Source organism: Aulostomus chinensis, chromosome 2 (assembly GCF_037954235.1).
Source record: "Aulostomus chinensis isolate RoL2024-O1b breed Wild chromosome 2, RoL_Achi_v1.0, whole genome shotgun sequence".
Lineage (NCBI taxonomy): Eukaryota > Metazoa > Chordata > Actinopteri > Syngnathiformes > Aulostomidae > Aulostomus > Aulostomus chinensis.
Genome location: NC_141321.1, coordinates 21752680 through 21780592, shown reverse-complemented (window position 1 = coordinate 21780592; position 27913 = coordinate 21752680). Strand labels below are relative to the sequence as shown.

General features: G+C 41.6%; 2 protein-coding genes and 1 long non-coding RNA gene across 3 annotated transcripts; 2 read left to right on the top strand and 1 right to left on the bottom strand.

Annotated features, from left to right (window-relative positions):
• Positions 1-2053: 2053 nt before the first annotated feature.
• On the top strand, positions 2054-9709 carry LOC147269431 (fibulin-7-like). The gene is made up of 8 exons (XM_086184810.1): positions 2054-2226; positions 4760-4913; positions 4995-5165; positions 5680-5805; positions 6828-7016; positions 7099-7236; positions 7449-7584; positions 8312-9709. The coding sequence occupies exons 1-8, from the start codon at positions 2158-2160 to the stop codon at positions 8673-8675; spliced, it is 1347 nt and encodes a 448-aa protein (XP_086040936.1). The 5' UTR covers positions 2054-2157; the 3' UTR covers positions 8676-9709.
• Positions 9710-13006: 3297 nt separating this feature from the next.
• Positions 13007-27366, top strand: kif7 (kinesin family member 7). The gene is made up of 20 exons (XM_086184736.1): positions 13007-13184; positions 14624-15032; positions 15672-15869; positions 15969-16368; positions 16465-16812; positions 17030-17222; positions 17679-17846; positions 18467-18625; positions 18788-18918; positions 19067-19188; positions 19501-19656; positions 19868-20073; positions 23047-23244; positions 23565-23690; positions 23878-24054; positions 24155-24370; positions 24501-24707; positions 24868-25066; positions 25693-25854; positions 26648-27366. Exons 2-20 carry the CDS (start codon positions 14702-14704, stop codon positions 27040-27042), a joined length of 4092 nt encoding a protein of 1363 aa, XP_086040862.1. The 5' UTR covers positions 13007-13184; positions 14624-14701; the 3' UTR covers positions 27043-27366.
• On the bottom strand, positions 18886-22518 carry LOC147269430 (uncharacterized). Its single transcript, XR_015110023.1, has 3 exons — positions 22011-22518; positions 19848-19980; positions 18886-19723 (listed from the first exon to the last, which is right to left on the bottom strand). It is a non-coding gene; the product is annotated as an uncharacterized LOC147269430 (long non-coding RNA).
• Positions 27367-27913: the final 547 nt, after the last annotated feature.

The following is a 27913-nucleotide window of genomic DNA, read 5'->3' as shown; positions in this document are numbered from 1 at the left end:
AACTAAAGCCACTCCTGCATCTAGACAGAGCTGTTGTTTTAAACCCAGATGACAATCTGTCATTAAACCCATAAAATTATTATATTCTTATTTTATGGGGAGATACTCAAAGGAGCAGCCTGCAGGGTAACATGATCATCATGAATAATCTCTGATGAATTTAACATTGAAGGTTTTAATGCAAGGATAAATATTATGGAAGCCAATATCCACCAGTAAAACAACAAAGAACACCAGAGCATGTAGCCTTGATTTTGAAAATAATCCCAGTGAAGTTAAAATTACAAGATGTATATATGAGATGTGAAGTCATAGCTTTTCAGATAAAAACAGATGAAAAGCCCTCTTTATGAGATACACAGTCAAGTCATAATTTTGAAAGAAGATTGATAGTTGTGAAATAAAAAAAAAATCCAAGATTATGAAAGGGACGGTCATAATTATGAGGCAGAAATCACAACGATTGAGAAAAGTCATGATTTCCAGATTTCAAAAACTCAGAATTTTTAAATCAAAAGTCAAAATTGTGTGGTGAAAGCCATAGTTATTAGGTGAAATGTTGCAATTATAGAGTTCAAATTTGACTTATGAGGGGAAAAAAAACACAGTCCGTCTACCGTTTATTAAACTCAACTCAGTGTATTTAGGATTGCTTATGTGTGCGCGGGTGAGTTCAGGTGTGTCATCGCTTCCCAAACACAGAGCCAGACAAAAGCTTGACTGATGCATGGTTGCGCTCGAGTCTTCATCATTGTTACGCTACAGGAAGTCTTTTGTTGTAACGCTCTCATGACCATCAAGAGATGAAGCTTCATTGGATGGACAAATAAAGTGTGTTTATCATACTTCCTGATTTATAATGTTTAGCAGAAGCACATGGGAGAACTTCAAGGGGTACAAAAGGTTTGTGAAAAGTTAACCATGATGCTGATGGGTGGCATGGTGACAGTGTCTTGTGAAGGACCTGGAGTGGGAAGCGTGAGTCATTACCTGCGCATTTGTTGGATGATTCAGTGTCTGTGAAAGGCATCACACACATTCCTCTCCCCTGTTGGTTCAATGTGTCTCTGCCCCGAGGATTCACTACCCAGGCTGCTCACTTATTTTTTTTTTCTTGTTGATTTCTTTGGATCAGGGGGGCTATCTGACCTCTGACTGATCCAAATGACAGCTGTAAACACAGTCTGCTCGAGGCTCAGTCAGACAAGACCACCCACTCTTTTCTCAGGTAAATCCAATAAGCAAAGGAGCGACTGCAAGCTTTTTCCTGTTGCGTCTTGAAGCGAGCCTCCTACTCGCACACCGGAGACAAAAGTCTATCTGAGACAGATCTGAGGTGGATAGATTTTCTGTAGTGCACTGTTATTTGCAAAGTCCTTCTTAGACAAATTTAAGTCTCTATTCGGTTTAAACGGACTTTCTTTCCAGGACATTTTGCATCCTCAGTGGAAAACATGTACCGTCAAATCACCAGGTAACATAGTTCTTATTAAAATGCGACAACCATAGGTGAAATTCTTGTTGTTGTTGTTCTGTTCATTCTTCCTAGTGCATGTATGGATGTATCTCTGTAGAGGGCACAGTTTGTCTTTAGGCTCTGTCCTTCCATCAGTGATAGCAGTGCAGCTTTCTGAGCTCGTGGTGGGCAGATGTCTGTCAGTGTAACATGATAGTTGTCAGAAAACAAAAACAAAAACAAACAACAGAGATCTAATTATCACCTGTAACTGACCTTGCTGCTCTAACAGCATCAGGAAAATTTAAAATGTGATTACAGATTATAGTCGTTGGTGTTTGTTTGCATTTTGTAAATCGCTAAATGTGGCCTAAGTAAGTGTGTGCCCTTCGGATCAAGAACACGCCTCTTTATGAGCAAGATATAAACTAAGCTGCTTTGACTGGAGAGGAAGTGCACTCCAAATTAAGTAAAGGGATAATAATGTGGTCACATTTTTCTCAAAGTCTCTTTCCGTGATTGGCTCTTCAGGAGTAAACCCAACATTCCGCAGTGGTTCGCTGCAGCAGCTTTTCCACTGCCAAGTGTGGTCTTTCACTCACCTGAAGTCCATGCACTCTGTGGGCTGCCCACTCCAAGTTCACACTGCCTCTAACTTCACGCACTAGATCATCCCCCACTGGATCCAGATTAGTGGAAACATGTTTGTGTCGGCAGCAGCTGTCCTCACTTTGCTGGGTTTCTGTTCACTGCATCCTACTTTTGGACAGGTGAGTGAGTGCATGGGAGAATGTTATTGGATAGCGAGCAAAAGAATGAAACTGAGCTCAGGTTGCTGTGTTTTGGTGTGTGCTGCTCACGCTCATAAACCAGCTTTTTACTGATTTAATGTACCTGCATGGCTTAAAAGGCAACAAGACTGAATGACCTCACTCTCGACTGAGGTATAAAACAGGTCCTATGAGTGTCCTTGCTTGGCATCCCAGACTAAATTTTCAGAGAGCAAACCCTGAGTCACCCTGTCTTTGCACGCAAGCTACACGAACAAGACCCCAGAGGCTCTGGTCTATGAAAACACTGGTCTGTGCCGGGCTTCACTGCGTTCCTGAATACCATTTCCAAAATGCTACATGTTTCTGTGAATGGCTCTCAGAGGGCCTTCATGTCTGTGCATATTTGTTTTTGTGTTACTTGGAGATGGCCAGCACGCCTATGTGTATGTGAGTATGTTTGAATGTAATGTATACTTGTGAACAGGGGAGTAAGTTTAGTGTAAAGTGCAATTTTGGAGTCAGTTTGACCCTTTTATCAAGTTTTAATACAACCGTACTGTAACTTTTGAGCTCCGATGCTGATCCCTCCTGCTCAACGTCATCCTGCACTCAACACGAAGCATGTGAAATGTCACAGAAAGAGGCCTTTGACAACTACACTATAAACACCAGCCACCTCCCCACCGACTGAAGTCTCTCCAAACCTCGCTTCTGTCCAATTCAGAAAGGTGTTTTCAACAAATATTGACTCTGCTTACATAACTCTTGCTGGGCGAAAACACTAATTGGTTGTCTGAAAACATGTATTAGAGTAAAGGGGAGGAGGTGGAGAATGTTGCTGTTGAATGAGAGAGAGTAGACAAGGATGTTAGACAAGCTGAAGACACTCCCTCACCCTTTTAGTCAACAGACAGGGAGGTGGTAACGCAGGTGTTTATGCTAAGTGCAATTTATATACTTGACAGACAGACCCCTAACCATAAATCCAACACACCATAAAGAGCAAGTGATGGATGTTTTTTCATATTTTTTTTTTGCTGATTCATCCTCTTTTCCTCAAATGACACATGGAAGTTACATAACTTTGTGTAATGAAGATTTTAACCTCGCCAGCCTCGCCCAAAAAACCCACATCACGTGAATAGTAAACGGGCTACTTTCATAGTCTCTTTCTGTGTCTATGACTGAGTTACAGTGCATGCTTTTGAGGGGAGGAGATTCCTGCATGTAAATACTTAAAGTGGCCAAACATTCTCTGGTCCGACAGTAATTTACTTCAACATTTAACAGCGTTGGTTTGTGCTGCACAGACTTCAAGTGTAGCATGGCTTACATGTTTTTCAGGTTTTATTCCAAAGCGTGATTTTATTTCTCAAAACTTTTCCCTGCATAATCAAAAGGAACCTTCTTGAATTTATGGTCTCAGTATCTTTTCTCATAATTCTGATTATGGACATGTGCAAAGTCTGGTGGCTAGGGATTCGAATTTTTATGTCAATTTCAAAAGATTGCAGCATTTCTATTTTTTATGTATCAATGTATGTTTTATAGCTTACTCCCCTTCAAATGGTAAACTGACTGCATCGAAATAGAACTATTCGAGTCTACCAGCCTCTCAAAGCACTTTACAACACATTGAATGAAACACATTCACACATTCATACCCTGTTGGCAAATTTTCAGCATTATCTGAGTGGATGATTAAATATGTTTGACTGAAAAGAAAGTTAGTGTTTCAGCAAATAATCAAAGATGTCACTGGTGTGTGACTGTGGGTTCTGTGTGTTCTCACCTTGGGTGAAAGGGACAAACATTTACAGCCAAAGCTTTTCCATATTCATGATGTCAATAACATTCCTTCTCAAAGATAATCAACAAATTATTTTCACATAAAATGAGCACTTGTCACTCTCCACACTAACTGCAAATGCCTTGAGTATAGAAAATTCCATCAAACCATCCATTTTCTTCTGCTTATCCTGTTAAGGGTCGCGGGGGCGCTGGAGCCTATCCCAGCAGCCTTTGGGCGAGAGGCAGGGTTCACCCTTGATGGGTCGCTAGTCCATCGCAGGGCCAACACATAGAGACAACCATTCACACTTACAGCCACACCTACGGTCAATTCAGAGTATCAATCAGCCTCGTCCCCTCTTGATGTCTTTGGACTGTGGGAGGAAGCTGGAGTACCAGAGAGAACCCACACAGGAACAGGGAGAACATGCAGACTCCACACAGAAAGATCCTCTACCCAAGCTGGGAGTCGAACCCAGGACTTTTTTTGCTGTGAGGTGACAGTGCTAACCACTGCACCACCGTGCTGCCAGTTTAGAAAAATAGTGTTCACACATGTAAGTTAAGTAACATCCTATAATCTAAAAAATATTACATAAGTTGTGATCATTATTACTTTTATAAAACTGCAACATTTTTACAAGTAATAAAAACTCTAAATATCGTTCAAGGTGAATTAGAACCTTGTGTCTGAATAAATTATTTTCCTAAATGTGTTATCCTCTCACTAATGTTGCAGGACTGTCCCAGCAAACAGGAAATACAGGGATCTCTGAAGCAGGTCCAGAAGCTTCTCTCTGCCCATGAGGCCTCATACCTGCAAAGTCTACGTAACCTGAAGAAAAAAATAAACCTGCTCCAGAGCAGCACAGCAAAGCATAATACAAGAAACAGTGAGCATAACACCAGGAAATCATTGCATTTATTGATATTCTGTTAAAATCAATCAACATTTTAATATCCTCTAACAACAGGTACCTGCCCAAAATTGGATGCGCCCATTAATGGGAGGAAACTTGGCAGATCTCACAGCGTGGGCCATGAGGTTCACTTCCTGTGTGACCCTGGCTATGAACTGGTGGGTGCAGAGAGTCGAGTCTGTCAAGAAAGCCTGAGCTGGAGCGGCCAGCAGCCTACCTGTCGAGGTGACGCACCACTGTTGGTTCACCACAACTCACTTCTTTCATTGCCTCTTTCCTCTTCCTCATCCTAACAATCACTTATTCTGTTATCTAATCCTCTCACCCTGTCATCATCCTCTTTGTGCACCCCACCACCACCACCAACTCCTGCTCTCCAATGATATTCATCTTTTTTGTGCATCATGCATGTCACCAAAGATATCTATGTAAAGATACATTTCAAAGGAGGCCAATGATCATATTTCCTGTTGTGCACTTTGTCAAGAGAGCTTATTAAATCCTGGGAAATGTGATATTCCAAACTGAATGTCCTCAACAGCTTGTTAACTTTGAGATAACAGCTCAAAGGCAGTTTGATCCAGACGTGGCATCCCCTAAACTTTGGCTGAACCTAAGATGAAATTATCGACTTTGTTTTTTTCCATGTCATTAACACGTGCACATGATGAGATATTGGGTGGCATCCTTGTTCAAACTCAGTTTCCTCATATAAGCCTTTTTCTGTCTTTTCCCTCAGACATCAATGAGTGTGTGTCTTCCCCTTGCCTGAATGGTGGAACGTGTTTGGATGAAGCGAACCAATTTTCTTGCATCTGTGCCAAAGGCTGGGCTGGCGTAACCTGCCAGAGCCCTTTGCCAACATGTAGGTATAATAAAAATGTAACATAATATATAGTATAATTTACAGCATCCTCAGCACAGGTCTCATGCAGATGTTTTGTATTGCCAATACACTGTATGTATTTCCAGACTTAAGACCTGAATTTCATAGAATACTGCCTTTCAATTTTAGCACTGAAAGCTTTGTCTCTAAATCCCCCACAAGTCTACTGAAGGAGATTATGCTGGCTAGTGGTTTGGTTTGCCAATGCAAGCCGATGTTGCATACCAGAGAGTTGATTTTAGTACGGTGCTGGTTGAGTGGCTGCCTGACATGGTTGGTGGAATACAAAAAGAGATTGTGAATATTTGAAGCCCAGTTTGTTTCCTATTTCTCTATGTCCTCAGCAGTTTGCTACTGTGAAGGTGAATCAGAGGCTGAACACTGGCTTATCTGCATGAATCACTTCATCTTGTTATAATCATGATGAGACGCTCTCACATGGGTGGTCCAATATAGAGATGAAGCAATGGGATGACATGATGTCACATGTTATCTGTGTGGGGACATTTAAGACTTTGAGCGCTGAAGGTTACATCATGACTCCGCTGTTGCCTTCTCCATTGTTTAAATTGTTTTGAGCAGCCCTTGTCACAATTTGATCCACTCTGTTTGATTACATTTGGAAAGTCAGAAGAGACACATGATTTAAATGATTTATCCACATTCAGATCATCGCAGGGCTAAATGGAGCTAGCAAGTTAGTATAAGCCTCTGAATCATGTGCAGTATGCATCGTCCCTGCCACGCAAGAATGTCACAACAGATTCAAACTCCATAAATTAACACAGAGCTTGAGGTTAATGAAAACAGTGAGAATTCATTTGGTTTGGGATTGAAAATAAGGGATATGCATGTATGAAAATATGATGCCCTTTTACTTTAATGACTGAATGAACTGACATTCATTCATGGGTAGCGACAGAGCTGCAGGAGTCAAGATGTCATAGCAGGCCACTTACAAGCACTGCTTACCTCTTATCTTTTCCAACTACCTTATTCAGTCTTTGTCACCATGACGAATACCTCTACCGCTACCTCCCATGCCACCACTGCTGCTGCTACTACACTGCCGGCTGACAGTGCCGGGCCCTTTGTTCGTCCATCACGATGCACCATGGTTCAGGGGACAACCCACTGCACCTGTGAGCCGGGATACACCATCTCCGGCAGAGATAGTAACACATGCACTGGTATAACTGCTCTGATCTTGAAATACACATGTATGGTTCCACATAGCAGTGAGGTTAAGTGTGAGTGTGTTGTGTATTTCAGACATAGATGAATGTGAGCTGTTCCACAATGGACAGGCTGGGAGACTGTGTTTACATGCTTGTGTTAACACTCCTGGAGGATACCGCTGCTCCTGTCCTGCTGGATATAATGTGACCCGCGATGGGCGCAGCTGTAAAGGTGCATTCCGTCTTTTTCCTCCCTTCCTTATTATTTAGATCATGAAATCTGTATTCAACATTTCATAGTATTCCACAACACATAGTGGAGTTACCATACACACAGCAGCAGTGTCTACAATTCAGTGTCAAACCAGATGAAACATACAGTAAATGGTATAAATGATGTCCTAACTTCTCTGTTTGGGTCACTTTGTTTGTGCGTCCTGTCAGACATCGACGAGTGTGCCACCAGACAAAACAACTGCACAAAGGATCAGATGTGCATTAACACATACGGTGGTTTCCAGTGTGTCAGAGTGGACTGCCCGAAAATCCCTAATGCTACCTATGTCAAAACATCACCCATGTAAGGATTGCTGTTGGAACTTTACATTAAAGCTCTGTAATAACATGGTAGTAATGGGGTAGTAGGTAGATAATTTAGAAGTAAATATAAAATATTATGAAATTATACCCAATATATTTGCTCTTTGATATTTTTTGCTCCCTGCACAAATACAACTGATTTCTTCCTGAGGTATAAAGTAACAAATAGTCTAAAAATGACGCTTGATGCTACTGTGAACTTACACTTGTACCCATCCAGAAGGGTTATAAGTGGTGTGTTTTTAACTTATCTCAAAGTTTTTGAGTGTTACTAATTACACAGTATAACATCAGCTGAGATCATAGCTATCATATTCACTCAGTGCTTTTCTTTTTTTAGATATAAAGTATATAGATCAGCTCTAAGTGTGATTGTTTGTTTTAAGCTCAAAACAATGAGAGTACCACTGGATAAAGATGTGGATAATATTCTGTGATACTCTTGAGAGACTGTAGACAGACATTTTTGGGACAGTTTGGCAGTTGTTTGTAGTTCGTGGCCACGGGGCACAGTTAGCTGCAAGCTCATGATATGTGGCTGTTTCTGGAGTCACAAAGAAGAGACGCAGCAGGTGAAAAACTATCTTTGTGAGCTGGGAACCCCTAAATATGAATACTGAAAATACACTTTAATAATATTTAAGAGTATTGACCCAAGAACAACCTCAGTCATATCTTTCTCATCTTCTCTTTTCCTTTTTTCAAAGGCGATGTGAACGTAACCCCTGTCCTGTGGATAACAAGCTATGTTCCCAGGCCCCAAACTCCTTCTCCTACCATTACCTTGCTGTTGTATCCAACCTGTCGGCACCTCGTGTCATGTTCCGGGTTTCAGCGATACGTCCAATGGGGGACACACTTCGCTTCTCCCTGCTGGGGGGAAGGCAAGCTAGGCGCCACTTCACAGTCCAGCGTTCAGACCGTCTGACAGGTCAGCTGATGCTGCTGAGCCCGGTGCAGGGCCCTGCCACTCTGGAGGCTGAGGTGGAGATGAGCGAGCTGGAGAAACGAATCCAGCTGGGGAGATACATCACCAAAGTCACCATGTTTGTTTCCCAGTATGAGTTTTAAAAGAAGAAAAAGAAGGAGGATGAAAGTGGGAACTCACTTTGCGCCAAAGAGCACAAGGAGTCAAATAAATGGCTTATTAGGATTTGACTGTCATAATTTTCTCACAAAAACATGTTTTCTTGACGTTTTTTTAAAAACCTGCATACTGGCCACTGCTGCAGCCAGATGTTTGAGGTATATTAAAGTAAATAAGATGGTGGCACAACATAGCTGCATGCAGTAAATGTTTTAGAACATGGGTACTTGTTTTTGTGTTGAATTTGTAACAAGCTGTAGAAAATTGTGATGCATGTTTGAGGGATTAACAAGATTGTTGTATGGATGAATTAAACCATATTTATTGCATATACGCATATCTGAGATATAAATGCAGTCGACAGATTAACAACTTTAAAAATCCATATTTGAACACATAAACTCTGTTTGGAACAATAATCTAGGATTTTACTGCCGGAAAAAGTTGAATTACTTCCAAAACAACGGTCAGAGTAACTCTACTCCTTTTCCCTCATTCAAAAATTTGCATTTTTTTGTTTTTTTTGTTTTTTGTTTTGCACTGTGATGTCTACTTCCTCACTGTTTTGTGAATGCTCAGTAAATTAGCACAGGAGGCTTCAAGTTTACAAATTACACACATCTAAGTTACTGGACCGTGATTGGTTGTTTAGCAGAGCTCTTCAGTTCATGAACTGAGGTTAAAATCTCCGCTGAACAGAACATTTTCCCTCCTTCAGCAGATGACTGTGAAAACAGTCTTCTACTGTCAAACGTTACACATCACACTTAGTGAAACTCAAACATCCAACACATGTTTTAGCGGAGAGGACACTGATGTAGCAGACTGTAAATGAGTATTTGAATGAAGGATACTTGAAGCCAGAAAAGATGAAGATAGTCCTCAGTTAAAGAGAGTGCTATTTTCCAAAATGCACTCAGTTGAATTAATGTTATGCAGACAGTAAGATTGTCTCTTGTGCTATCACATTTGCGTATATTCTGGTCTTGGTGCAACTATGATATTTTTTGCTTCTTTAAACACCATTAAAACATGTGTAACATAAAAAGTTTGGTCTTTTATTTGAAGAAGATACAGTTTAAAGGTTTTGACTTGTACGGTGAACTCTGAATTTAAGTTGAATGCATTGGGACACGTGAGCAGTGGCTGCTGAAACACTTCAGTTCTCATAGTACAGAGCAGTGCTGTTCAGCAGACAGACGGCCAAAGACAAGCTGCTCAAAGAGCCAGTGTTCTTACAGTGTGTGAGTAACTTTTACATTCACAAAAACAGATGACCTTGCTCAGGAAAAGGTCCATTTCGCAATCATTCTGCAATGTAAGTGTGATCATTTTGGGGTGCTTGACTTTCCTTTCCATGCTTACATTTGATCTGGAGAAGTGTAATGAACTGCGTCACCTCTGTGCTGCACCAGCTTTCTGTCGGCTATGGGTGGAACCTGGGGCGTGTCACCTGAGACAAGCGTGTCTTTAGTTCCAGATGGGGATCCGTAGTGTGGCTGAGGCTGACTGATGGCACCACTGAGGAGGCTAGGGAGTTTTAGCCATGGGATCCCTGAATACAACTGCATGCTGAGTGAGGAAATAGATGCACAGAGATAAGGAGGCAGACAGAGAGTGATGACTGAGACGAGGAACCTGCATAGAGGACGACTCACAAGTCTAGCTGGTCAGGACCAGGCTGAGGGATGCAAGCTGAATTACATATGGCTGTCTGTATTACCGTCGCTAAATAGACCTCCTCACTCCATCAACCCCTACTTAATGGAAGAGTACACAAAAATGACAGTTTGTCCTTGTGTTTTTCCCACAAGGATATATGAGATATGATGAGCAGCAGCTGCAAATAAAACCAGACCTTTCTTTTGTTTTCAATATATTCCACCCTTGTAATAGAAAGAACTGAAATTACCATATCTTGGTATCTTGCCTCTGCCCATCCAGTAGCATTTTATATTCCTGTTTGTCTGATCCCATACTGGATGTAGTGCAGACTTTCAGGAAGTTTAAATAAACTGAAACTACCGCATCACAGCTGCATGCATGTCACACTGACTTTGACCAAAATCTTTCAGTTCATCCTTGAGTCCCAGTGGATAAGCAAATTTGGAGATATTCCCGCAAGACATTTCTTAGACAGATATCAAGTTACACTGATCTTGACCTTTGGCCTCCAAAATCTACTTGTTCATAGTTTTTTTTTTGGTTTCCTTATGATATATTTAATGAGGGTCACCATTCATATAGTTTTCCTTCTGTTGTCCATATAAGATGCTGTAGATCTGTCAGCTCCTGATCATGTTTTCTTATGATGTTCTGATATTAATGAACCAGGCGTTGACTGCCATGTCATATAAGTGGTTTATATTCTGGATTGAAAGGTTGTCCTTTTTTGGTTGGCTGACAATCCAAGGAACCGGTTGCCTAAATCATATTTGCAAGTGTGCGGTCGATTTCTCCCTGGTAACTAGAATTATGACACTTTGAAAGGAATTGGATCATGTGGCTCTGTCAGGGTTCTTCTTTCTTTTTTATGGACCAAATCAGCCCTCTGAGATTTCATGGTGTATGATTCAGCAACTCCAAATCAGTACCAGATATTATTCCTGGACTGATTGAATATCAGAAACACCTATGCTATTACATTTTGCACCACTTTTTATTTTACAGTGATATTTTCATGCAAGATTTATCTTTTTTTCAGTATCTTCCATGTCATATGACTCAGCGACTCAAAATCAGTACCAGATATTGCTATATGACTGGTGTAACGTGCACCAATTCAAAGATTGCTGGAAGATCCTATTATATATTTTTAAGTCAAATATTCATTCCAACTTACTGTTGCTGTTATTGAACAAGTGCCTCCAAATACTGCTGTGGTTTTTTTTTGTCTCATCTTCTTCTAAACAATTATTTTGACTGGCTTTTTCTCTTTGTTCACATAGAGGAAAGTGGATTTAGGGCACAAAATACAATTTTAGTACATCAATAAAAAGAATTGCTCTCTCTTCAAGTGTGACTGTGAATGTAATATCACTATGATACAACCCGTAGGGTTTGTGTGAGGTCCTGACTGCACTGCACAATAGCCCCTGATAAAATCATGCAAGTTTGTGTCTGAGAGGTCTCATATTCAGTGTTTAGACTGCTGTATTCACCTGTCTCTGTCCTCTGGTCTCTTTCCCACCTCCACCTTATCATATTACATCCACTTACTCATCCTTCTACACCCACACCACCATTTCCACCACCCCTTTGGTTAAAAACTTTGTAATGTGCAAACTTTGTGTGTAGGACTGCAGTCAGTCCCTGATCTGAGTTTGGTGCAATCATGAGAAACCACAATAATCTCTTTGATTACAAGCTAAAGTTATCACATCAGTACTTGCAGACTTTGTTGTTGTCACAAGTTTAATAGAACGGGGGATAGTGTGACTGAGTGCTGAGTACAGACAATGCAGGTCAGTTTGAGTAAAAGCCATTCAGATGAGCCTACAGGTATGGAAGAGATGAGGGAAAGGGTCCTCAGGCATGGCAGAGGTCCACAGAGGAACTATCTGGTGCTGGAGGTCACCACAGAGACAGAATGGGATGATATGAGTTTGGTCTGTTCCTTCCTTGACACAATAAATTACTTGCAAATCGCGCAAAGACGCTGATGTTTTCTCTTTTCTTTATCGTCCCAGCCAGTGCATGTATGAACATTTTTTTGTTGAGCCTGTCCTGAATTTATCATTGCAAAGGAGAACGTGTCCATGTGCATTTCTAAAGTGGTGTTACACTGCCCTCTACAGGCACTTAATGGGTCCTGCACTCTGAAAGTGAGTTACTCTTTGAGCCACAATATTGAGCCGTATTTTGACAGTTACCTTCAGTAATGTACCTCCTGCAATTTGAGCAGCTTCAGAGCATCAGAGAAATTTGTGGTGGTTAAAGTATTCTACAGTTTTAAGTTTCCATTTGATTTGATTTGGATGTATAATATGTTTCATATATGACCCGTACCTCAATTTGAATATTATGTTTTCTATTACATGGAGCCTTCTTTTTATGATATCTAGACATCAATATGCAGCTATAATAAACCTGAGAATTATCTTAATGATGAGTTTATCTGTTGTGGTCATGCTGATTGCTTTGGCAGGTTTGATTTATTACCTGATAGAAGGGGCCCTCAGTATGTTTCTGCGAAATGAGAATACAAATGCAAAACCTGATTAAATAAAGGATTTGAAAGGCATGGGATGTTCGTCTTTTTTTTTTTTTTTTTAACAACACAATGTCTTTATGCTATCTGCCCACCATTGAGTTTCAGTTTTTGCCCTCCAAGGGAAAAAAAATTTGGGCGCCCCTGCTCCATGAACTGAACCTTCCCAGCTTTGATCCCGAACTTCCTGTCTCCTCCCCATGACTGCCCCCTAAACTTCCATTTTCCCAAAAACCTCTCCAGTGTTATTCCCCATCCATGGTGTAACTTCTGCTACATAAAAGTAAGTTATGTGGAATTTGTTTACGTAAACTGGCCTCATGCATGCAGTTTGAGGTTCCCCATCCCACCAGGGAGATGCAGTAGAACTTCTATGGGACGTTACAGCCTCATGTTTGGGTTTTGTTTCCTCGGACTGCTGCGGCTAACTAGCTAATTGTAGTTTAGCTTAAGGTATGTGGCACAGAGGAAACACTGCTGGCGTGTGAATTTTAAGAGATGATAAATCTGACTGTGTTGGAATGAAAAGCCGAAATACCACTCTAGACGTTTTCCTCACAGCTACAGACAGCTAGAAACATCTACCTCTCACTGCCTGGTTGGACATTTAGGACGATGCATACTCGCTAACTCGGTTTAGGTTAAGTTAGCGTGTAAACCCGACCAAAGTTACCAGCGGCGATAACCACAGTTGGCATTTTCCCATTTTGGTAAAACTATCCGGTCCTAATCAATTAAAATTGCTCTTAACTTGGGCTAACATGAGAGCTGTGTGTATTTTTTCTTTGCAGGCAAAAAGTTTATTCAATAGTAACTAATAAACTACTAATACTTTTTAACTGAATCCACATTTAGCCAACTATCATTGTTTTATAAGTAACGTTGTTCAATAAGTGTGGTAAAGTTAGTGATAACTTTGTTTTATTGTGTTTTGTGTTAAAGAAAAACACAGTGTAACGAAGTGTAAAGTAATCCCCATACAACAAAACAAATATGAATAGAAAACTGCCAGGAGCTCAGTGTATTACACAGGTTTAGTAACCTCACTTGTTCTGTGTCTCATTGATCAACAACAAAACAGGGTTTTGATTCGAAATGTTGTTTTTATTGGAAAAGAATTCAGTCACAAAAAAATAAAAACACATTTATTATGTTTCCTTCTTTCTATGAGTATTTGTAGAAACACCATATTTTGCCCTCATTTTATTGGTATTTGATGTGAAACCTCGTCCTCTGTCACCTTCGTCATGGATTTGCTGAAGCGCTGTTATTTTACTTATTTGGAAAAGATGGGGATGTTTCTATTTACTAACCTCTACTAGGGCTAGGCAAGATATTGATTTATATCAATTATTGTCTTAATGGAATATCATTATTGTGGATCGTTTTCTGGATTGAAAATTTTGTTCTTTGTGCTTGAAAGAAATTAATGTGTTTTAGCAGCACAGTGTTTTTGCATCAATATGATATATTGATTCATAAGGTAAACCGCTCACAAGAATAGAAAATCCTGTGTTATAACTCTGTCACCATGTCAGTTATTGAGTCTAATAGGTACTGTATCACAATATATTGATACCACATTTTACAACTTAATATTTTTTGATAGAGGATTGATCGCCCCCCCCCCCCCCCCCCAGCTTAAATGTAACTGACTGTAAAAGACCTATGGAAATAAACAATATGTGCTGGTCTTATGCATGGTGTTGTTACATTTTTCAGCCAGATGCCCAGCAGTGGCGCCCAAGATGATCCGTTCCTAGCAGAAGAATTCAGAGGGGCTCCAACAGTGTAGCAGCAATGTCTCCCAAAGTGCCCGGTGGACAGGGCAGGGGGGATTATTCTGCAGTGCAAGTGGCGGTTCGAGTGCGTCCCCTGCTGCCTAAAGAGCTTCTTCACGGCCATGAGAGCTGTATCACAGTGGACTCGGAACTTCATCGGGTCACACTGGGTCACGACAGACACTTCCTTTGTGACTTCCTGTTTGAAGAGACTTGCTGTCAAGAGGATGTTTATTCTGTATGTGTCCAGCCACTCATAGATGCTTTTTTCCAAGGGTTCAATGCAACTGTCTTTGCCTATGGTCAGACGGGCTCAGGCAAGACCTACACCATTGGAGAGGCTAATATTTGTAAGCTGTTTTCTTTTATCTTTTCTTCCATTGTCTGCTTCACGTTTTGGAGGCTAAATTTACTCTGCTGTTCGGGGTAGCCAAAGCAAATTTTTACGCACTTATGGTTGGGTAGAATTCACATCTATTCACCTTTAAACCCTCCATGGCTGAATTAGTGGCTGATGATCCTCTATATGAATCCATCCCTGCAGGTTGTCTGAATGTTAGTACCTAGCAAGAACTGTAGTACACTATATTACACCATAGGGATGTACAATAATATAAGCAGATGTTGGTCTTTTTTTTCTTTAATCACACTGGTATTGATCTGATGGCCAGTATTTATATTCACCTTGTTTTGCTCAATGCTGCAGTAAGTCGATGATTTATGGACTTTTCCAGATGTTTCAGAAATCAAGAAGTGCCCAGCTTTGTTTAATCCACAATTTTTACATGTTTTTTTAAGGTGTGTACAAACTGTAAATATCAAAAAAAAAAAATTATGTAGGTGATGTCAACGTCAGATAATATGACTTGACATCAGAAAGCCAAGACTCTTGATAAGTTGTACTTAAAAGTTGTACTTAAAAAAAAAAAAAAATTTGTGTGAAATTCTGTACATGTTGTACTCTAATTGTGTTTTGCATGTTTTTGTAGCTTCATTTAGAGATGAGGAGCAGGGTATCATCCCCAGGGCTGTTGCAGATGTCTTCAAACTACTCGATGAAAATGACCTAACTGACTTCTCAGTTCGAGTCTCCTATTTGGAAGTTTACAAAGAAGATTTTAAGGACTTATTGGAGGTGGAGACTGCAAGCAAGGACATCCACATCAGGGAGGATAAGGGCAACATTGGTATGAAGCTTTAATTGTGTTCCTCTACCTTGACATAGTTTGTGTTTGTAATACTGACTGTTTTTCTAATTTGTGTTTTACATTTTGTGTGTGTGCTAGTCTTGTGTGGTGTCAAGGAGTGTGAAGTGGAGGGTCTTGATGAGGTGTTGAGTTTACTGGAATCTGGAAACACAGCCAGGCACACGGGCGCAACCCAGATGAATCCAAACTCAAGTCGGTCTCACACAATATTTACCCTCTACATGGATCAGCGGCGGGGAAGTTCACGCCTTTATGGGACTAATACAAACACTGGACCACAAATGCTGTCTTCCAAATTCCATTTTGTTGATTTGGCTGGCTCAGAGCGCATTTTACGGACAGGGAACACCGGGGAAAGACTGAAGGAGAGCATCCAGATTAACAGCGGTCTTCTAGCTCTGGGAAATGTAATCGGGGCACTTGGGGATCCCAAGAGGAGAGGATCTCATATACCATACAGAGATTCTAAAATCACAAGGTTTATTTTTAATAAGTTCACAATATACTTAATTAGAGCTGTTGATTTGCTGTAGAATATATATTTTGTGGTTTAATTTTGATTTGCTTTGTTTAGGATCCTAAAAGACTCTCTGGGAGGAAATTCAAAAACTCTGATGATTGCCTGCATCAGCCCATCGTCATCAGACTTTGATGAAAGTCTAAATACACTAAACTATGCTACTCGGGCCCGAAATATTCAGAACCGTGCTACTGTCAACTGTAAACGTGAACCGGATCGGGTGGAAGGCTTGGAGCAACAAATCAAGGCCCTTCGCAGAGCCCTTGAGAACCGCCAGCGGTCAGAGACCCGCATCATTTCTCATGGTGATCCAAACAGGAGACCTCGACTTGGCGAGGGAGAGATCAGCAGACTACAAGCACAGAGCGCCCACTATAGGACCTGCACAGACACTGCTTACAGGTTAAAGCACATAGGTTTTGACTTTCAACAGAGATGAGTTTTAGAAAGACTTCATTTTCTTGGACATGATTCAACTTTTTAAACAAATTAAGATCTGAAAGAACAATATAGAAACAACAGATAAGTAGATGTGAGCTAAATTAGAATGGTGAGTGATTGAAGAACAACAGTGGTGTTTGAGATGAAATATTGTTCAAGAGATTGCTAAATGTGACAGGTTGCTGCGGGAGCTGCAGAGCGAGGGTGCGCTTACTGCTGAACAGAGTCTGAGGGTGAAAGAGTGGCTTTGCTCAGTGGAGGAGGAGCGAAGTGGACTGACAACTGCCTCTGGGCCAGACAGCGGCATCGAGAACAGCTCCACAGAGGACAGTCTCGCAGTAAGGAGGGGGAGGCCTTCTGTAAATAACCAGGTATGTCTCTCACTCTACAAAAATGTATATTGTACCCTGCGTTGTCAGTTTTCATGAAAGAAGCAGCGTGCATTAAAGGAACTTTTTTTTGAGTAGTTAACTTAATCATATGACTGTCCTGGGATGAAATCCAATGATGCCAGGGTTAATGGACGCTCCTTTCACAATATGTACAGTTGTCATTTCAGCATGTTTTAAATCAGTGCTACGCATGTCAAGCAAATCCTGACATTAAGCCAAGCATTTTCGACTTCTCAGTGTCATGACATTTGTATAAAAACACTTTTAAAGCCATCTTAATTACTCCCCACGGGGATAAATAAAGTTTCCTGAATCTGATTCAGCAGCTTCTCTTCCAAACAGAGGTTAGGCTTCGGGTGAGTAGAGCAGAATGATCCAGGAATGGTGTGTCAGTAATTTTGTTTGTTTTTATATCCTTCCTTCTTTTTAACCTAGGATTCAGACAGTTTGGAGGAGAGGTGGAGCTATGAGCATGACAGTGAGCAAGACGGAGAGAAAGAGGATAGTGTTGTTCAGCTTCAGGCCCAGATCTTGCGGTTGGAGAAAGAGAACACAGACTTCTTAGCAGCTCTTGAGGATGCTATGGAGCAATACAAGCAGCAGGTCAGTTTCTAACTAATGGATCCCACTGGATCTGTTTGCACCACATCCCTCTGACACATCTGCCAGAGCTGGTAATCGCCATTGTAGTTTCAAGACAAATATTGTTTGGGTTTTTTTACCGGAAGCACTGCAGCATGTCTCATAAGCGCTTGCTACTTTGCCTAATAAAATCCACGCACAAAGTAGTAGGTTTTTACGGAAGCTGCATCAAAATAGGAAAAAACAAAATAAAACACCCTGCCTGGCAGAATCTACGGGCAATATTCTCAGTTAGTGTAGTATTTCACAGAGAAGACAAATCATGCCACACGGATGTGTATAGTTGGAGTAACAACAGACCTGCATTAATGTGGTTCAGCATTGCAGCAGAACCGCATGTGCTAAGATATCAGCAGTTATGTGAATTTTGCATGAGCTAGTTACTTGTTACATGGAGTGTATTCAGCTTAAATCCTTATTCTGGCCATGACTTTGTCCACCTTCCATGCAGGAAGCATACACTGCCCTATGTAATGCTTAGTCATCATGTGTTACATGTGTGAATGCTGCCACAGGTTGATTTTTCATCACCATTCTTTACATTAAATTATGTCACTAATTATCTTTGTTTTCTGTGCCAGAGTGACAAGCTGCAGGAGCAACAGGACCTGATTGCAGAGTTGCAGTTTTTGCTGTCCACTCCAGGCCTGCTGGGCCTGGGCCTTAACTTCAGGTCACGACCACACACTGCCCCTATGGGCTCCATGCAACACAGCCAAAATGGAGGTTCACACAGACAGGTAACCAACCACTAGAGCTAATTTGTCTCGCTGTGATGTTATATCGTGCTAAAACTGTCACTCAGGAGTGTCCTCTCACAAGTGGGTTAGGACTTGGTTTTAAAGTACCTTTAAAACATTGCTAAGCATTGAAGATGAAAGCATGACTGTTTGTGGTTACAGGTGAGTCCAGTAGGCTTTCTTGGCAATGGGCCTTGTGGAGATCAGGATGTTAGCCTCTATGAGGAGCAGGAAATCTCAGGAGAAATGCAGGACATGGACGAAGAGGGCGGTTACAGCAGGGAGAGACGCAAGTATGTATGCAGAAATAGAGTTTACAATAATCAAGTTTTGATAAAATAGACACTAAAAACAAGAACATCTGTTTAAATGTCAGTGTCACTGTATATGCATACTGTATGAAACTTGTAATTTATAATGTAATTCTTCATCTTCCTGTAGGCAGGTGAACCAAACGTGGACCAAGAGGGACATGCTGTCAGTAGGACTTACAGTTGGTGTTAAAGGGCTCGCATCTCAACTGCCTGAGCAAGACCAGCACACTGTTTTAGCCAGAAAAGCATGTAAGTACTGTCTGCCTCAGGATCCCCACCAGATTTGATGAGGATTGGGACTGGGGTGTCAGGTGAAAGTAAAATAATTAACATGGTTAAAAAAAACAAAAGCAATTATGAGTACATTTGAATACAGGAAGACATTAACAGGAAACAAAAAGAAGATGCAGGATGTCAGTAGAGAGAGAAATGCATCTAAGCAGTCTGTTAAAATCCTCTCTGCACAAGACACAAGAAAGGTTTAGTCAGCAGCCAATAATTATAAGTTTATGTAGTTCACCCTGCTGACCCCTGGTAATGTTCTCTTCAATTGTATTTCAGCAAACTCGAGTACTGGTGAGGCATCTGTGCGGGAGACTCTGAAGGGTTTTGACGGCGTTTCAGAGTGGGGTCTTCTTCAGGCTCAACAGAAGATAAGGGAGCTGTCCGTCACCATCCGTATGAAAGAGGAACTCATCAAGGAGCTGGTCAAAACAGGTTGGCACACTCATTAAGTCTGAAAGATCCTTCTCTTTCAGACATACTCCACTGCACTGTTAGCATCCTAGCCCAACATAAATACAAACAGAAACAGACACTCATTGGAGACTTGTATGTATGATTTATCATGCTTGAAATCTTCTGTAGCTGCATCTTTTCTTTTAACTTGTTGTTCACCTGTCAATCACCTGTTGTGTGTGATTTGTAGGTAAGGATGCCCAGTCCTTGAACAAGCAGTACAGCCATAAGATTTCGGCTCTGGAAAGTGAGGCTGTGCAGGCACGTCAGGAATTGCAGGAAGCCCAACGACAGCTGCAAGATCTTGAGAGGCAGGAGAGAGAGATCAGCGCAACGGATAAGACCAGAGCACAGGAGTGCCGCAGAAAGATCGCTGCTGCTCAGAGCAAAGTTCAGGTTAGAGTCTCACACTGTTTCATTCTGCCATCAATGCACATAGAGCAATAAAGCAACCATAGATGTACTCGCATAAACGCCTGTGCTGTTGGGGGAAGTAGGGATGGGCATTTAAAGAAATTTCCGTGGAAATTTTGATTGACCGTCAAGTAAAATTAATGATCAGTTATGGATTTGTGCCCAAACACCCGCATTTTTGGTGCGAAAGGGGCTCTAGTGAGTTCACCCCCAAGACACATTTTCAAGTGGCCGTTGGAAAAAGTCCCTCCAAATGTGTTAATGCTGCACTATATATATAATTTCAGCCACTTGGGACAGAAATGAGTGCACTGATGGAGAGGAGCACTCAAGTTGATTAGAGAAGAAAACATCCTGCACCATCCTTGATCTCACTCAGTTTTCACTAACTTTACTTGAAGTGATTGTCCTTGTCCTTGAGAGTCTTAAGTTGTTTTCTCATGTGAGCCTTTGTCACAAATGGCACACTACAGGAGTGTCCATGGTGGATGTCTCTCGCTTACGAGAACATGGAGGACTCAAAATGTGATGCAAAAAGTGGGCTGCCATCAGTTAGCCTTCTTTATTTCTCAGTTTTGTTCTGCAAGTGTTGCCTGCTGAGTTGACGACTGTGTCATCAAACTGAATAAATCTCTTTAGTTGAAGTCTTTTCAGAAAAGAACACAGACTTTTGCAAACATCTGCCCCCTATTTTTGTATGAATAGATATGGGTCACACTCATAAAAACTGAGTGTTCGTTTAAAAAAAAAAACCATTAACAATGTTGCTTGTCTCCTTGGATTTTAATTCATTTCTTCTGAAATATGACATGGACCGTGGTTTCTTGATATTGTTGTGGTAAGACTTGAAAAATTCAATCTTTTTTCCAAGAATGTGGTGGTGACCAACAATTGCAAGTATGGCTGGTACTATTCGACTTGAATAAAACATTTTACAGAATAGCTAAGTAACTGTACTTATTGATTTTTCATCATCACCTTTTTCACAAACTTCACTAAATATATTTGTGAATATAGTGAGTCTAGTGAGCCACAAACAACGAATTCATGCTTTAATGAAACACTCCCTGAGTCTTAGAAGTACCAAACCACTTGACAGTTCTTTTTCAACATTTATTTGGACTTACATTTCACCTGTCAAAATGTTCACAGGTCATGATTACATAATGCCCCCTGCCCACGGCTCTTCCTGCTGTGATGGCTTTAAAATGTTTTCCTCCTGGTCTCTTGGGTGTGGCTCTGCCTGTTGATCGCCTGCTTCCTGTTCCATGTTGTGATCTCCTCCTCTTCCCTGACTGAATAATATAAGTGGTCTACAGTCAATTTAGACTATCAATCAGCCTCGTCCCCTGTTGATGTCTTTGGACTGTCAGAGGAAGGCAGAGTACCAGAGAGAACCCACGGGTTCAGTATCTTGCTCAAGGACACTTCGACATGGTCACCGGGGTCGAGGATCGAACCAGCGACCCTTTGGTTTCTAGACGACCACTCCACCCCTGAGCCATGCCGCCCGAATTGTAGGAGTAGACTGGAGCGGTAGGTCGTAGCAGTAGGACGTAGGTTGCCACTTGGCAATTCGGACGCAACCATTGATCTCACGAAGCACTCCCACTCGAGCTCTCTTGAGAACAACATCCGTCGTTTCTTTTTCACTCATCGATGCAAAAGGAAAAACTAGAGTGACCCATGGTGGGTAACAAACTGAAAATTACAGTACAGAATCAGTCAGACACATACCTCAACGTAGACGTCCAAATATGCAAATAACTGCTAATATAAGTATTTATGCGTCCAAATGACGTCTATTCATCGACAATAATTGCACGGTGCCACGGCGACCCCTGGTGGGCCCCTAGTGGTAACTACATCGAACTGAAAATTACAGTATAGAAACACAGTATACACATAACATGTCCTACCTCAACATAGACGTCCAAATAAATGCCAATATACGTCTATTTATGGACGTCCAATCCACGTCTATTTATGGACGTCCAAACGACGTCGAGATATAGACGTCCAAATGACGTCTATTCATCGACAATAATATATAGTAATAGTTTAAATAACCACTAATATACGTGTATATCTCATTCTTCATTTGCCTGTCCATCGAATGTGGTCCACTCGCTCTTCCTTCCGTTCTCCATCTCAGTCGCTCCGTGTAGCGGGCCGTTTCCTGGGCTCGCCGATGTTAGCTTGCTACTTTAGCTCGTGGTGGTAACTGCCGCAGTTTCCACTTGCGTTAAACACGTACTCCTTACAAATTCTCTTATCCGTCGTAGCCTGGGCCAATAACCTGCTGGAAGGCTCTATTCTCGTGCAGCAGAGATGAATAACTCTCGATTGACAAGTGTACTTGTCACTCCCACTTGAGCTCTCTGGGGAACAAAGTCCGCCATTTCTTTTTCGCTCATTAAGGCAAAAGACAAACTCGACAGTGACCCCTGGTTGGCTCCCAGTGGCAACTACAACAAACTCAAAATCACAGGACAGAAGAACAGTCGTACAACATTGACTTTTAAACAACCGCTAATATAAGTCTATTTATGGACGTCTAATAGACGTCTATTCATAGATAATAATTTGTAATAATTTAAATAACCACTAATATACATGTATATTATTCTTCATCTGCCTGTCCATTGAACGTGGGCCACTTGCTCTTCCTTACGTTCTCCGTCTCAGTGGCTCTGTGTACCTTCACCCTGCCTGGCAGTCCTGTACCTCACCTGTTCCACCTCTCATGTCTTTAACAAGGGGTTCGATCTTGAGAGGCTACTGTAGATGGAGTCATCCTTAAATGTATGTCATCTGAAAGAACCTGTTATATCGCTAAAATGCTATTTAAAAAACACTTTCTTGCTCCATGATACATAATGACCAAAAGATTACATATTCTAACACATAGATCATTGTACTGAATGAAACCATGCTTGTATGGTTGTGTTCTAGGTTCTCAGTCAGCGTCAGAGGGATACTGCCAGAATAGCTAATCTGTCTGCACAGAGTGAACGTCGGGTGTTAGAGCTGGAGCGCAGTGTTCAGTCGATGAGGCAGCAGCAGGAGCAGCTGCAAAGGAGGCTGCGCCAGGAAAGTCAGCAGAAACGACGTCTGGAGACTGAGATGCAACGGAGAACACACAGAGTCAAGGTACCAGCATGGACATCAAGTATTTAGAACATCTGTCAAGCATGCATAATTTATCCAGCTTGATTGCTTTCATTGAGCAAATTGAGTTCATTAATGTCATACATAATGCAGTAGTTTTAGCAGATAATCTTGACACTGATTTATTATTTCTGAACCGTGCAAAAAAAACCCAACTGCTTAGTTTTAGCATTTAGCTTGATCGAGGTTTGCTTAGTATTTGCTTGTATGTGTTTAATTTAACTTTTAGCAAAGTTGTTTTCCTCTTGCTATTGCAATTCATCTTTATCTTGCCCTTTTGCACTTATCCATCTTCTCTTTAGGAACTGGAGATAAAAAATGAGCAGCAGCAAAAGATCCTGAAGATCAAGACTGAGGAGATTGCAGCTTTCCAGAGGCAGAGACGTAGTGGCAGTAACGGCTCTGTCATCTCATTGGAAGAACAACAGGTTATCTTAATATTTAGTCTTAAACTTGGTAGGACTTTCAAAGACAAGCCACGTTGACTGCTGACTTCAGGTTTAGCAGGATAGTATTGATGTGTAAGACAGCATCTGCTTGTTTTGTTGACCTAAACTGAAAACTCATCCTAACTCTGTTTTTTGTGTGTTAAATATTTGTGTCTGCTGTGAGCAGAAGATCGAGGAACAGAAACGTTGGCTGGATGAGGAAATGGAGCGTGTACTGGCACAGAGGAGGGGGCTGGAAGATCTGGAAGGAGAGCTCACCAAACGGGAGGAAATCCTGGCTAAGAAGGAAGCTCTGCTCCAGGAGCGTAGCGGCCTTGAGACCAAGAGGCTCCGCTCCAGTCAGGTATGAGCAAACACAAGCACCTCAGTTCAGTAGAACAATCAACAGGCAAACAATCAACAGGCAACTGCTGTCATCTTTTCATTGATTCTCTCACATCCAGGCCCTGAGTAAAGATCTGGTAACGCTCACTGGCCGTATTGAGTCACTTGAGCGAGAGTTGAGTGAAAGGAACGGTCTGCTTCGCAGCGGCAGTGCTCAGGACTCCCAACAGATTCGCCAAGAGATCTCAAACCTGCGTCAAGAGAAAGATTCACTGCTCAAACAAAGAGTCGAGCTGGATGATAAACTTCGCCAAGGAAGCCTGCTCTCACCGGAGGTCAGACCATGACATAACATGCCAGAGAACAAGAAGAATATTTAAAAATCTGTTGAGAAGCATAGCAACATGTGGAACTACCTGTTCACATCCTCATGCACCCCCCATCTGCTCTCTTTGATGTCACCAGGAGGAGCGAACCCTTTTCCAGCTGGATGAGGCCATCGAGGCTCTGGACGCAGCTATTGAGTACAAGAATGAGGCCATCACTCAGAGGCAGCGGCAGCTCAGGGCTTCTGCCAGCATGCTTTCTCAGTGGGAGATGAATCTCATGGCCAAGCTCAGTTACCTGTCAGCATCTGAGACCAGAGCTCTGCTGTGCAAGTATTTCGACAAGGTTTGTGTCAGCTTCAATCTTTATTTTATTGTGATTTAAGTTGCGTTTCAACACTGGAAAATTCCTAGAAATGTTGGCTCATCCTTTCTGCTGCCTTGGTCCAACAGAGCTAAGAGTCTCTGCGTCGGAAATCATCATTTAATGTGAATGCTTGCTGCAGGTGGTGTCTCTGCGTGAGGAGGAGCGTAAACTACAACTTGCCCTCGCAGAGCTTGAAATGCAACTGGATGAGCAGCAGAGGCTGGTGCAGTGGTTAGAGAACGCTCTCGACCGCACACAACTGGACACCGACCGCAGGCTCACGCAGCAGCAGAAAGAACATGAAAGGAGTGTGCAGCTCCTCCTGCAGCAGTGTCGAGGTGTGTGTACCATGTTGCCATCCCTTCAGTGTCTCATGATGGCAACATGCGTACTTCTGTGGATTTTTTGTTTTGTTTTTCCCTTTTATTGCACCAACTGGTGAAGTTATTATGGAAATAGAGAGCAAATGTAAGTTACTAAATGACTTTACTGATCAAAGGTCGAAGGTCACTGTGACTGCCGAGGGTTTCGACTCAAGAACCAACATTAATCATGGCATTTCATGTAAATGTCTGAGGAGTGATGAAATGATGACATTTTATATCCAAAAAGTCCATCTGATGTACTATTGTGTTAACATCCCGCTTTTTTGGCCATTATGTGTCACTTCAGTAACGACTTGAGTGGATATTGATGAGTTCCAATTTACCCCAAAGGACGGCTACATTTTTTTCCCTGAAATGTCTTTAACGTCTGCACTACGTGACATAGATTATGAGTCCAGACAGATGTGGCGGTAAACTGCCTACTGAACTGATTGTAGGGACATGGCCCACTGAAGTAATTTGTTTGATCAGCACGTTATCCATTTTTACATTTTTTTTTTCATCAAGTTGTTTCCAGTCAGCTGTTACTCGTGGCGGTACTTGCTAACCGTGGTGTGTGTGGCCTCTGATCTGTGCAGAGCAAATGGATGAGGGCCTGGCAGGGAGGCAGCGGCAGTATGAGGGCTGGATTCATAACCTCAGCAAGGAGCTCAACCACTATAAGGCGGCAAATCTGGAGCTAAGCAACAAATTGAGGGAAGTCTGTGGTTCCGTCAGCCAACCAAAAGAGCACGCTAAAGGTAAATTATTTCATCGAGTCAGAATGTTTTTTAAATAACTCTTATTCTGATAGTCATTGTGTTCAAACCTTGAAAATGGTGTCATTCATCATCTGAAACGACTTCAGGCAAATCTCTGAAGTCATGTACCTCAGACAATGGCACAGATTCCCAGATTCTTTCGATTCTTCTGCCGTGTCTCCGCCTTGACATCAGCACTGGACCATTACTGTTGCTTCCCCCGCGTGTTGTTCTCCGTGGTCTGCTTCAGTCAGCTCATGTCCAACTACAGAACCATACAAGTGGTCCAGTTTTAATTCCTATGCAGGAAGTCTGACTAACACAAAACTGCAAACTACAAAGACCATCAATTGAGTTGTTCTCTTATCAACATGCAGAAATTTCATTTCAACTACCCTTTTATAATCACAGTGTAAGTGGTGCACCTCTGCTGGAGGCAGATATCAGGGACTGTTGGAACAATAAACACGGGACCAGCCACGTCTGTTGAAATTACATCTCTACAGATTTGCTTTAGATAATTATCAGCTAAATGGATGTATTCTTTATTTCTTCAAAATATTTTCATCCAGCTAAAACTAACAAAGACACAGTAATTGTCTTTGATTATTTCAGGAAATCATTGTTTTGAGTTTATTGTCAAGGAAAGTTCAGTGCTTCACTTTGGTTCAAGCCTCAATGCCGTTTCCTCAATTGCTCTTTCTATTTCTTAATCTTTTAATCTTTATTTGTATCTTTCAGGCAGCAATTTTTTTAAATGTCTAATTGTCTTTCTCTCGTGTTGTGTACTCAGTCGTATCGTCCGACGCTAAGCCAGGTGGTGTCGCCAACATGGAGAAGCTGACCCGCTGCGCTGAGGACGTCCACGGAAGCAGAGGGGCGCCTCAGCCTGACAAACCTCCCAGGTCCAGGGAGGAAATGCGCGAGCTGGTGAACACTCCTCTCCCATCCACGTGGAGGCGCTCTTCTCTCCCCACAGAGGAACCTGCTGTCATGGAGGAGCTCTGGCTGCGAGCGGCCGGAGATGTTCCCGTTAACCGTGTGGTTCAAACAGGGTCGGGGTCCTGGGGTGCTCCCACATCCCTGCCTGTGGTGAAGTCTCGCAGGGAGTCACGCCGCTCCAGCCTCAACATCGGACCACTGATTTCAAACAATACATTAATTGATGTGCGGAAGAATCCAGTCTGAAAAGAAATGTATTTTGTGTTCATTCAGAAGAGTTTTGTCATATTATTCTCTGTAGTTTATAAAATATTTTTCTGTAATCAATTTTTAAATTTTGTATTTCATTTTTTGTACTTGTGTAGTGTTTTTGATGAACAAGGACACCCACTGATGTGTACTCAAAGCACTTTGATTAAAGTAAAGCTAGTTTCATGTCATGCAGTCGGAGACGTGCCAGGTATGAGGCCTTAGCCAACTTGAAAGTCAAATCGATCATTTGCATTATTACAAAGTGAGGTTCTTCTGCTCTCTTATCATGTTGACCTTTTGCAGTATTTTATATTAAAATGTTTAATCTGTTGAAAAGTACATCTGCCTGTTGATTCCATTTATATTTAAGTGAAATATTTGCCTTAAGAAGAATACTTTATATTGAGACATCTGCTATATTCATCCAGTTAGCAATTTAAACATAAGATAATGAAGCATTTGTCAAAAATATCTTACACACCTGAAGTTTCTGTGATAGGTCCGTAGTTGGGACAGAGATGTCAAGAGAAGGACGGAGACCTACTCACGACCTGCACCTGTTCAATAGAAAAGATTTATGAAATCATTAAATACATGTTTCAATGTTCAAGGAAAACTGCATGAAGCCTAAATCAGTATTACAGATCGTATTTTACAAGCTGTCTAACCATGTGCCTGAGAACTGCAAACATTTTACTGAAATTTACAGTAAAATGTATTTACAGTTCAAATACAGTCTTTCTGAACTCCTTCCACTGAACATAATTTTCTATTTCTTGGTTGTTGTGTTGCATGCTGCTGCTCCCTGTAGAGGAACCATCTGAGCAGCAGGGGGCGACATAACCTCAGCGCATCACGAGGGTCC